The following is a 12893-nucleotide window of genomic DNA, read 5'->3' as shown; positions in this document are numbered from 1 at the left end:
CAGCAACTGCCGCACCCACGTGGTCCCAAGCACCCTGGAGGTTGGAGGCCCCACTGCCATTAGCCCCAGGGGAGGTACTGCTGAGGAGCCACAGCCCCCAGGGCTGCCTCCTCCCATTGCAGCCTAATCTGCTGCAGGGAAGAGGGAGCACTCTCCCGTGGCTGCACAGGGGAGGAGGGGCAAAACTGAGCTCCTTCCCGCATGCCCCTGAAAAATCAGCTCACATGCCATAGGATGCCAACTCCGGATTTATTAACCCCCCCCCCCCATCTCTGCCCTTTTATATGAATTACATGAGTGACAAATCTACTACTGCAGTTTCCAGCCTCTTTCGTTGATGTTTACACACTAACTGGTGATTGTCCTCCATGTCTCCATATTACTAATCGTAAATGCGTCTTCTAATTAGGGCTGTCAAGCAATTAAAAAATTAATCTTGATTAGTCACGCTTTTAAACAACAATAAGACTCTAGCTGACCCCGGCCTCTGCGTTGCGCTGTCCTTTTGAAACGCTGCAGCAGCATTTCAAAGGGGCAGCGCTGCACAGACCTTGGGGTCAGCTGGGGACTCCAGCTGATCAGGGCTCTGCTTTGTGCTGCCTCTTTGAAACGCCTTGGTGGCGTTTCAAAGGGGCAGCACCACAGAAATGCCTGCAAGTAACACACGTTAAAATTAAAGAGTTAATTGTGCCCTGCGTTAATGCGTGTTAGTTGACAGCTCTACTTTTAATCTTTTTTTTGCTTTTGGAGTCCTAAATTCTCTGAATTGTTTGCTCCTACTGAATTCCAATATCTCAATGACGAGTTAGTTCTGGGTTTTTAAAGTAATCCTACCTAGTTAAACATCAGGATAACAGTATCGTAAAAATAGTGAGTAGCGCTGTTTGTCATTACTTAAAACAAGCCAGAACTCATCTGCTGCTCTGAATGACAAAAGTTTTGCATGTCAACTGAAACCAATCATACAGTGAAGACAACTGAAAATAAACCTCTGATAACAGTAGCAATCCCCCTCCTTCCAAATACAATGGAAATAAACCAAAATGGTGGTAGACTTCGTGTATCATTTGTCACAACGTCTGAAAAATGAACTACATTTCAGGACTTCAGTGGTGTGACAGAGCAGGGGTGATACAGCAGGTTAAAGAGCTTGATGGAAGGGGAAAGAGCCAGAGAGTCAGAAATCCTGGCTAATTAGGGGCAGCTGCAAAATCAATTAAGGCCCAGGTGAAACTAATTGGGGCTGCCTGGAGGCCTATTTAAGAACCCGCAAGAGGGGGGCATACTGAGAAGGAGTTTTGGAGAGTGGAGGGAGGCATTTGGAGAAAGACACCGGAGGAGCCAAAAGAACAGCATCAACCTTGTTAAAAAGACTACAGGGAGACAACAAATCTCAAACCAAGGCGAGGGAGCTGTATACTGTGACTTCTAGACTGTGGGACAGTGGGCTGGACAAGGGTCAGGGGCCCAGGAGTGGGACTGACCCTGCCACAGTGGGTAAAATCAATAAGACTCTGTACAATTTCTGGAATTATGCTAATATAAAGACTCAACTTTACCTGAGATTCATATGGAAAGAAGGAGATATTTATTTCTTTGCACCTTCTTATAACCTTTGAGCAGCACGACTTCATTTTATTGAAGAGACTGTCAGGGCAAACTGGGAAAAGAGATTAAAAGGTTATGAAGCTGTTTTATAGTTATTTCAGTTAATTCATTCAAATTTACATTTACAGGATAAAACCTCATTTAGTTTTCTCTTGTTCTTTTAAGAATGAGATTTGTTTCAGAGAATTACCACATTAGTCTGTGGTTCTTGCAGGTGATCAAACAGGAACTATTCCAGTTAGAAAATTCTGAACATTTAGGAACCAGAAACATACTCATTGTAATCAGGGGGTCTATAGCATTCTACTGTGAGTTCCTTTCAAAAGACTGAAACACGAGTCAATTGCTATTAATGAATAAAAATATTATAAAGCCCTCCCAGAGAGAAAGATAAGAGGCGTTAATCTAACTGGGTTTGGGAAGAGTTAGATATTTTTCTTTTCAGCGGATTCCCACTTTTAGATACTGAAACCTGAGGAAGATTTCTAACAAATTTAACAGATACTGGAATAAACAGTAATAAGAAAGACACATAGCATGTCCTGAACAGTGACAACAGTAACCAGAGGGTTGTGTGTGTTTTCTCTTCCCTTTCATATGGAGTAGCAAGATACCTCCTAAATATTACAAAAAGGAAGTTACAATAGTCCTCTCCCTGTCCCCAGAATGGACAATACAAATCCCCAAACAAAATATGAAGCAGATACAAGTGTTTGGTTGTACCTATCTTTTAAGTGTTCTGTAACACTGATCAGTTAAACTTGGATTCTTGTCTGGAAGATGAATTTAAGCTATGATGGGTAAATATATGCAGAGAAGACTATGTGAGCGCTTATCAAATGCCTTCAACAGATGTAGATCTGAGAGCGCTGTTTGTCTCCCCCCAACAGACAAACCTTACAGGTTTCTAGATCTGTAACCAAAACAGGGAGATATACCATCAGATTACCATGCCAGCATAGTTCTTAGAACTTCAAATGAGGCAAAAAGCCAACTGGATTTAAGGCAGAAGTGGGTAATAAGTTTTGATTGGGGGGGGTGAATGAGAAGACCACTTTCCAAATTCTTAGAGTGGCCTAGGGCTGCACTCTTCCATATCAATGGAGGAGATATGGGATCTGAGATGGAGGTTGGGTACAGAAGGGAGCTTGCATTAAGGGACTGGGGTGCAGGAAAAGGTGTGGGGGCTGGGAGGGAGTTTGGGTGAAGGAGGCAATTTGCACCCTAGTCCCTTAACTGGGTCACGAGATCTGAGTTGTGACCTTGAACAAGAGGGGGCTGTAACATGGGGCAGGGGACTGGGATGCAGGAGAGGGTTATTACTTGTGGCAGGGTCTCTGGGGACAGGGGGGAGGAAGGGTTGGGGTGCAAAGGCAGATTCTGGCTGGGAGACTTACCTGCTTGATTCCCAGCCAGCAGCCTTTTCAAACTGCCTGCCCTGCCCCTGCACTGGCTGCAGGGTCCACGAAGTTTTTTAACAAATACAAGACTGAAGGGAGAATAGATGCTTTGCAAGCTGCCCATTGACAACAGGGAGCTCCCCTTGGCCAAAACTGGCCAATGGGATTGTGCTGGGAGCAGGAGCAGCATGTGATGGCTCACCGCTGTTCAAAACAGACCCAGCAGCAGTTTCTCGCAGCAGCATGCTGGGGACAAGCAGGAAGTCCGTTCGAGGCTGGATCCGGCTGCTTAGGGTATTTTGCCCAGGGCTGATTTAAGGGATCTGGAGCCTAGTCTAATCAAAACACCAACAGAGAAGTGACTACCAGGCCTTGAAGACTGCTCAATTTCCTCATGGCTGTGACTTGTAAAGACCTTCTATTTTAAAAAAAGCTCACCTATTGAACAGCTCTGTATGGATGAAATATGGATTGACGGGGAAGCCAATTTTGTGGCATCAATGTATAACCAAACAAAGGTCATCAACAAATAAGTCTGTCTTTCCATATTAATCTTAAGTTCACTGGACAATCTTAAAAAAAAAAGACAGAGGTTCTTGCACCTATCATATATATGTTCTGTAACACTGATCAGTTAAAACTTGGATTCTTGTTTGGAAACTGTTCTGAGAGCAGTCTGCCAATGCAGCAAGCCCAAAAAACAAGCTTTTGGCAACAGACCAACAAGGAATGAAAAAATAAAAACAGTAAACGACACTGCAAGTTAGTGGGGATAATATATACTGAAGCTAAAGAGGGCTGCTTATATGTTGGAACCTTCGCCACAACATGCAAGCTGGTCCCAGGCACTCTGTCAACTACAGTCAGAAAGCAGCAATGTTAGAGGCACCATTAAGCACAGAGTATGGAATGTCCTCTAAGGAACAGCTCACCCAGTAATGTGCTGGGAAAAACAAGCTTAACAATGGAAATCTACTGTGATAGCTCTCAACTTTTACATTTTAAGGTGTTTTAACTTTACCACTACAGCATAACACAAGACAGAAGCTATAAGTGAAACAGCAGAATGAAGTTTGACCTCAGGGGTGGTGGAGTATTATAGTAGTGGATTTCCTGTTGGAACTCTGCAATTGTTTTATTTGGAGCCATAATACTGCCATTAGGGCTCTTTTTGAGAGAGAAAAAAGCCTCTTAATCTGGACTGAGTAAAGCCTCAAGAGTAGATCAGGGACCAAACTGATGTAACCAGAATTCAATGTCTGCTTTCCATGGGGGAAGTCAGCTAAACTAAAATAGAAGAATATACTTGGTCTGTCAGATGCTTCAGTGGGAATGAATAGGGCAGTTCACAAGTGATCCCGCCCTGTCATCTAGTTCCAACTCTGCCAACTGGAGGTTTAGGGACACAGAGTATGGGCGTCTTTCTAGCAGAGCTTAGAATACGCCTACTACACCATGCATCTTTTAGTGACAAGGCTGTGTCGACACAACTCTGCTAAAAGTCAGCATGTTTGTCACCACTTCTGCGGACAAAACGTTTCCATCCACTTTTGGTGGATTTTGCTGACAAAGCAGCGTTCACACGTGTACTTGCTACAGCAAAACTTTGTTAAATGGGCGGAGGGAAGGAGTTAAGCACCCATGAAAGACAAAAGATGTGTCAAGCAAGGGCAAGTGTAGACACACCCTAACTTTCCTCTGCACAATATTCCAGCTGTGCTGTTTGACAATGGAAGGGGCACAAGCCTTGGTGTGGGAACTGACTGGGAAGTATCTAGGGAACTGCTGCTGTTCTTTCCTTTGTGGGCAACCTAGGATGCAGAAATACTATGTAGAGGAATTAGGAGGGCACTTATATTTCCTTATTCCCAACAAACATGTGGAAGCCAGCTCACAACTGAGCCCATAGTAAGTAAGTGAAATATAATCAGAACTTCAAACCACTGGCTTCATAGCACAGCAAACTATCATTCCAAAGTTATTTTTGGTTTTATTTCTACACAATTATTTGCTTGTGTATCCTAATCTTGTTCAAAAATGTCTTTTACATTCTATAGCATACAAATATAGTGAGCAAGTACCAAAAATAAACCCAAAACATGTAATATTGAAAACTAAAGCATGAAATACAAAGATCATGCTCATTCTGGGAAATAAAGAGCCATTCCACCACACTGGACAGAAACTAAATCCACATCCTGTGGCTTTCCATTTCTTGCTACAATGCTTTAAATCACAGAGCATTATGGGTTGTTGGGGTGGGTTTTTTTTTTTTTTTTTTAAAAACACCTCCACTTCAATTCTTGTAAAGCGAAGTCTAAAAAAATCCCCCTCATAGCTTAATGCAGTAGTTTATTGCAAATATAAACCAGCTAGTAAATTAGAGTATATTAGTAGCAAAGTAAGACTTTTAAACATTCATTGTTACCAAACTCAATAAATTACTTACAGTCAGTGAAGTAGACATATGCTGCTTTGTACTTGTAGGATGATTTAGTTACAAAGTCACTTATAAGCCCATCTACAGACTTAAGATAAAAATACTGAATTAAAATTTACTATAAAGAAAAGCATCTATTTTGCCTGCTCTTTGAACAAATTTTTGCTGGTCTTCATTTTTGACCAGTTCACTTTTTTTAAAATGATTAGAGTGAAATCAGAGACTGTAATCAGTCATTACAGTAAACAGTACACCAGAGTATTATTTCCAGCCCAAGGATAACAAATAATAATCATTAATATTATCTTCAGCAGAAGTTAAACAAAATATAGTAGGCAGCAAAGAAAGGGGAGGAAAAAAATCTTGTTATAAAAAATTGATAATTTAAAAATGCAAGATTCCATCTCTTCTGAACATTTTTATAGTACCAGTGTAGACAATTTTCCCACAGCCATTATTTTGAATAGCAGCTTTATAATAGCTTAGTATGTAATGTTACGATGGTTCAGTTAGTCATGTTTCTGTACTACACAAAAAAGATCAAAAGCAAAAGTAAGTAAAAAGCCTGCTGCATTATTTTCTTCAAAATACTAACCTTCTCAGTTGGAGTGATGAGATAAATTGCCTTCATGTGTGGGACAGGCTCACGTTTTTTATAAACATTCTCCACAGCTACAATATATAAAGATACACATTTTGAAATGCAATATTCAGTACATCTTTATTCATTAGTGAAGTCTGGAAGACTACATAAAAACTTTGGTGTTTTAACAAAGAAAACTAATGCATTCTGGATTATCTTGAGAGAATGCTCCTTTTGACCATTGATTGCATTTAACATGAATATATTTGTGTAAGATAAAATGAGTCTAAACTTTCTCTATGGAGAGAACTGAATTACAATTTTAAGTAAGGGTAGGATCTGGTCCGTAAGAATGGCCGTACTGGCTCAGACCAAAGGTCCATCTAGCCCAGTATCCTGTCTGCCAACAGTGGCCAGCACCAGGTGCCCCAGAGAGGGTGGACCGAAGACAATGATCAAGCGATTTGTCTCCTGCCATCCCTCTCCAGCCTCTGACAAACAGAGGCCAAGGACACCATTTTATCCCCTGGCTAACAGCCTTTTATGGACCTAACCTCCTTGAAATTATCTAGTGTAGAAGCTATTTTATGTTTAGCTAGAAGCCATATTGTACATCAGAAACCATTTCAGCTTTTCTCTCAAGCACGTAGACCAGAGTGAACTTTCTGTCACCCCGTGAGAAGAGGCCTACAGGATGGGCTATTGGTATGTGTTAATTGGGCTGGTTGGGACAGGAGATGTACTCCCTCGTACCTGTCAGCCATCTTGTTGATAAGGCTTTGTTTTTCCAAATTTAATTGAGGATTTCTGTAATTGGATGCCCTGACGTCAGACTGTTTGGCTAAGGGTATAACGATACTAGGATTGATTGTATTAGCAGATTTACTGGGCCCGACTTTGCTAGAACCACGTTTGGCTCACTTTGCTTTACTGATCAATAAAGCAAATCAGTTGTTAGCCACCTAAACAGAGAGGAGCATGTTTTTGCTTCGACACTAGCTTCTCTTTAAACTCTTGTTATAGACCTAGCCTTCACAGCCTCCTCTGGCAAGGAGTTCCACAGGTTGACTACACACCGTGTGAAGAAGAACTTTCTTTTATTAGTTTTAAACCTGCACCCCATTAATTTCATTTGGTGTCCTCTAGTTCTTCTATTTAGGGAACTAATAAATAACTTTTCTTTATCCGCCCTCTCCACACCACTCATGATTTTATATACCTCTATCATATCCCCCCTCAGTCTCCTGTTTTCCAAACTGAAGTCCCAGTCTCTTTAGCCTCTCCTCATATGGGACCCGTTCCAAACCCCTAATCATTTTAGTTGCCCTCTTCTGAACCCTTTCCAAGGCCAAAATATCTTTTTTGAGGTGAGGAGACCACATCTGTACACAGTATTCAAGATGTGGGCGTACCATAGTTTTATACAGGGGCAGTAAGATAGTCTGGGTCTTATTTTCTATCCCTTTCCTAATAACTCCTAGCATCCTATTTGCCTTTTTGACCATCACTGCACATTGTGTGGACGTTTTCAGAGAACTGTCCACGATAACTCCAAGATCTTTCCTGATTTGTCGTAGCCAAATTAGCCCCCATCATACTGTACGTATAGTTGGGGTTATTTTTCCCCCCCCCGATGTGCATTACTTTACACTTATCCACATTAAACTTCATTTGCCATTTTGTTGCCCACTCACTCAGTTTGGTGAGATCTTCTTGGAGTTCCTAGTCTGCTTCTGTCTTGACTATCCTCAACAGTTTAGTATCATCCGCAAACTTTACTACCTCACGGCTTACCCCTTTCTCCAGATCATTTATGAATAAGTTGAAAAGGATTGGTCCCAGGACTGACCCTTGGGGGACACCACTAGTTACCCCTCTCCAATCTAAAAATTTACCATTTATTCCTACCCTTTGTTTCCTGTCTAACCAGTTCTCAATCCAAGAAGGGACCTTCCCTCTTATCCCATAGCCGTGTAAATTTACACAAGAGCCTTTGGCGAGGGACCTTATCAAAGGCTTTCTGAAAATCCAAGTATACTATATCTACTGGATCCCCCTTGTCCGCATGTTTGTTAACCCCTTCAAAGAACTAATAGATTAGTAAGACAGGATTTCCCTTTACAGAAACCATGTTGACTTTTGTCCAACAAATTATGTTGTTCTACATGCTTCACAATTTTATTCTTCACTATTGTTTCAACTAGTTTGCCCAGTACTGAAGTTAGACTTACCGGTCTGTAATTGCCAAGATCACCTCAAGAGCCCTTTTTAAATATTGGTGTCACGTTGGCTACCTTCCAGTCATTAGGTACGGAAGCCGATTTAAAGGAAAGGTTACAAACCACAGATAATACCTCAGCAATTTCCCATTTGAGTTCTTTCAGAACCCTTGGATGAATGCCATCCGGTCCCAGAGATTTGTTAACATTAAATTTTTCTATTTGTTCCAAAACCTCCTCTAATGACACTTCAATCCGGGACAGTTCCTCAGATTCACCACCCACAAAGGACGGTGCAGATTTGGGAATCTCCCCAACGTCATCAGCCGTGAAGACTGAAGAAAAGAAATCATTTAGTTTCTCCGCAATGGCTTTATCATCCTTGATTGCTCCTTTTATAGCTCGATCATCAGGAGACGGACAGGTTTTTTAGCAAGCTTCCTGCTTCTAATGTACTTAAAAAACATTATTTCTTTGAGTTTTTGGCTAGCTGTTTCTCAATCTTTTTTTGCTTTCCTTATTATATTTTTACACTTGATTTGACAGTGTTTATGTTCTTTTCTAGTTCTCACTAGGATTGGACTTCCACTTCTAAAAAGATACCTTTTTGTCCCTCACTGCTTTTAGATGGTGGTTAAGCCACGGTGACTCTTTCTTAGGTCTCTTGCTATGTTTTTTAATTTGGGGTATACATTTAAGTTGGGCCTCTATTATGGTGTCTTTAAAAAGTTTCCATGCAGCTTGCAGGGATTTGGCTCTAGTCACTGTGCCTTTTAATTTCTGTTTAACAAACCTCCTCATTTTTGCGTAATTCCCCTTTTTGAAATTAAATGCCAGGGCGCTGGACTGCTGAGGTGTTCTTCCCACCACAGGAATGTTGAATGTTATTATATTATGGTCACTATTCCCAAGCAGTCCTGTAACGGTTATTTCCCGGACCTGATCCTGCACTCCACTCAGGACTAAATCGAGAATTGCCTCTCCCCTTGTGGGTTCCTGCACCAGCTGCTCCAAGAAGCAGTCACTTAAGCCATTGAGAAATTTTATCTCCGCTTCTCTTCTTGAGGTGACATATATCCAGTCAATATGGGGGTAATTAAAATCCCCCATTATTATAGAGTTCTTTATTTTGGTAGCCTCTCTAATCTCCCTCAGCATTTCAATATCAGTATCGCTGTCCTGGTCAAGTGGTCGGTAATATATCCCTACTGCTAATTTCTTATTATTGAAGCATGGAATTACTATCCATAGCAATTGTATTGAACATGTTGATTCACTTAATATTTTTATTTCATTTGATTCTACATTATCTTTCACATACAGTGCCACTCCGCCACCTACCCGACCTACTCTATCCTTTCAATATATTTTATATCCTGGTATGATTGTGTCCCACAGATTTTCCTCATTCCACCAGGTTTCAGTGATGCCTATTATGTCAATCTCCTCATTTAATATGAGGCACTCTAGTTCACCCATCTTATTAGTCAGACTCCTCGCATTTGTGTACAAGCACTTTAGAAATTTGCCACTGCTTATTTGTCTGCCCTTCCCTGATGCATTGGATTCCTTTGCATGCGGTTGTTTATCTGCTCTGGCCCATGGTTTGCCCTCTCCCCTCCTCTCTTTCTGATTACAGCTTAGAGAATCTCTATCAATGGATTCTCCTCTAAGAGAAGTTTACCTCCAATTTACGTGGGCTTTCCCCCCATCTTAGTTTAAAAACTGCTGTACGGCTTTTTTAATGTTTAGTGCCAGCAGTCTGGTTCCACCCTGGTTTAGGTGGAACCCATCCTTCCTGTATAGGCTCCCCCTCTCCCAAAAGCATCCCCAGTTCCTAATACATCTAAACCCCTCTTCCCTACACCATCGTCTCATCCACGCATTGAGACTCTGGAGCTCTGCCTGCCTACCTGGCCCTGCACGTGGAACTGGAAGCATTTCCGAGAATGCCACCATAGAGGTCCTGGATTTCAGTCTCTTTTCTAGCAGCCTAAATTTGGCATCCAGGATCTCTCTCCCACCCTTCCCGATCTATAGAGAACTCTCATTTTTTACATCAGGAGGTTATTATAAAGACAGTAGAAGAGAGTTGTGTACTAAGTACGCCCCTAGATACAGGCAGTCCCCGACTTACGCAGATCTGACTTATGTCGGATCCGCACTTACGAACGGGGCTTTTCTCGCCCCGGAGCTTGCGGGCGGCGGGACCGCCCAGAGCACAGCGGTCCCGCCACCGCGTTCTCCGGGGCGAGAGAAGCTGCTCCGGGTCTCCCAGGTGTGCTGGGGGGGACTCTCCAGCACAGCAGGGAGACCCGAGCAAAGCTGCACAGGTGGCAGGACCCTGCTGCCCGCGCGGCTTTGCTCCGGAGCAAAACCGCACAGGCAGCGGGGTCCACCGCCTGTGCGGCTTTGCTCGGGTCTCCCTGCTGTGCTGGGGGGGGGACTCTCCCCCCCCCTCCCCAGCACAGCAGGGAGACAGGAGCAAGGCCGCAGAGGCGGCAGGACCTCTGCGCCTCCACCGCTTTGCTCGGCTCTCCCTGGTCTGCTGGGGGAGGAAGGGGCGCAGCTAGTGCGCTCCCCCCCCCCGCCCCCAGCAGACCAGGCTTTTGTTGCGGGACGCCTGGGGTAGAGCAGCTGGGGTGCTGCCGGGTTGGTCCTGCGGAGACCTACCCGGCAGCGCCCCAGCTGTTCTGTCCCACGAGTCCAGATTCAGCTGCTGTTGAAACTGATCAGCAGCTGATTCCAGGAAGCCGGGGGCAGAGCAACTCTGCCTAGGGCTTCCTGTAGTCAGCCGCTGATCAGTTTCAGCAGCGGCTGAATCTGGAGCCAGTTCCAACTTACATACAAATTCAACTTAAGAACAAACCTACAGTCCCTATCTTGTACGTAACCCGGGGACTGCCTGTACCAATCTTGCAAGTTATTTTGCACAGATAAATCTGTCCCCATGTAGAGTCCCAAGACACCAATGGACTTGAATACATTGGGCCAGCATGTGAATAGAGATTACAGGATTACAACCTTAGTGAAATTCTTCTGTTCAGTATTGGAAAGAAAACCACCACACCACAGAACAAATGCCCAAGAGTCTAGATTTTTCTAGATGTTAGCCATGTTTTGTGCAATTAATCTACTGACGTGTAACTGCGTGACACAAATTGGTCATTTTCTAAAAGCCAACAATTTAATGCAACTCATGTCCTCCCAATCACTTCTTTGTTTAGCTTGCTCAGTACGTTACACGTAATACACAGAGAATTTCCTGAGATACAGCTACATAACAGTGGTGGGAAAACATGGTGAAATATTCCTTGCTTCTGATCATGCCATCATTTGTGTCAAACCATGAACCTATAATCAGGACTGTCAGCCTGTTGCTTTAAATAGCCTTTTTTTTTTTTACTTATTTTAATGACTAAGTTACATCTATTTGTTTTGAGAAATTCAGATGAAAAGAGCAAAGCTATTTACTTGAAAGATGCACTTGAAAAGTGAATTACAGTAAACTTCCAACAATCCGGCACCTTTAGGACCCAGGGGGTGCTGGATTATCAGATTTGCTGGACTATTGGAAGGGGGGCTATGAGGGGTCTGGAGTGGGGGGATGCCACCCCAGACCCCTCAGTCCCCCCTTCCAATAGTCCGGCTCTGCCCCAGGCGACCCCGATTCAGCCGTTGCTGGTCAGTTTCAGCAGCGGCTGAATCCGGGATGCCTGCAGCAGAGTAGCTGGAGTGCTGCCGGGATGGTCCGGTAGCACCGACCCTTGGCGCGGCGAGACCAACCCGGCAGCACCCCAGCTGCTAAGTCAGCCGCTGCTGAAACTAATCAGCAGCTGATTCCAGGAAGCCGGAGGCAGAGCTGCTCTGCCTTGGGCTTCCTGGAGTCAGCTGCTGGTCAGTTTCAGCAGCAGCTGAATCAAGGACAGCTGGGGTGCTGCCGGGTTGGGTCCCGCAGCCCGGAAGGGCAGCACTGCAGCTGCTCTGCCCCCGGCTTCCCTGATTCAGCCGCTGGTCAGTTTTAGCAGCGGCTGAATCAGGGAAGCCGGGGGCAGAGCAGCTCCAATGGTCCGGCTGCCCGGAGCACTTCTGGGTCCCTGATGGTGCCGGACCATCAGATGCCAGGCCATTGGAGTTTTACTGTAGTTGAGATTTGTGCTTACTGCTCTTTCTGAAGTAACATATGACACACTGGATATATGGACACACTGGATCTAAGGAGAGACTGCATCAGAGTAAGTCAGATTTAAAGCAAGAGATTTAACATCAATGTTTAAATTTAAACCATTAACTGTACAATCATACAATATTTCTTACATGAGTAGTCTGTGGGGCTACTTAGAGTAAGCAATAATTGTGAAGTTAGCCTATTAAATGTCTCATTTAAAAAAAAATATCTAGAGAAGATTATCAAAGCAATTTTCAAAAGTTTTACATTCACTATCAATTTCAAAACTTTCACCAAGATGATTTACAATCTGCCATCATAGAAATGCTAGCTTTAAACATTTCAAATAAGTTTCATAGCAAAATATTTTTGAATTTTAAAGACTGATCTAAGGAAAAGTATTCCTTTTAATTATTTGTATAGGCTACATAGTTTATAATTGCAAGGTTTCATCTGCAAGATGATAGGAAAATCT

General features: G+C 43.3%; 1 protein-coding gene across 4 annotated transcripts in view; it reads right to left on the bottom strand.

The window, feature by feature from the left end:
- Positions 1 to 12893, bottom strand: part of STXBP3 (syntaxin binding protein 3) — an 88308-nt gene that overhangs the window by 57449 nt on the left and 17966 nt on the right. For all 4 annotated transcript variants that reach the window (XM_025189409.3, XM_025189408.3, XM_025189410.3 and 1 more), the window contains 3 exons: positions 6044 to 6120; positions 5458 to 5536; positions 1560 to 1660 (listed from right to left, as the gene is read on the bottom strand). In XM_025189409.3, the coding sequence (XP_025045194.2) occupies positions 1560 to 1660; positions 5458 to 5536; positions 6044 to 6120 (257 nt within the window). The remainder of the gene's footprint in view (positions 1 to 1559; positions 1661 to 5457; positions 5537 to 6043; positions 6121 to 12893) is intronic.

Source organism: Pelodiscus sinensis, chromosome 9 (genome assembly GCF_052426305.1).
Source record: "Pelodiscus sinensis isolate ZL-2025 chromosome 9, ASM5242630v1, whole genome shotgun sequence".
NCBI classification, from domain to species: domain Eukaryota; kingdom Metazoa; phylum Chordata; order Testudines; family Trionychidae; genus Pelodiscus; species Pelodiscus sinensis.
Note: the sequence above shows the minus strand (reverse complement) of the source record. Positions and strands in the feature narration are given on the sequence as shown.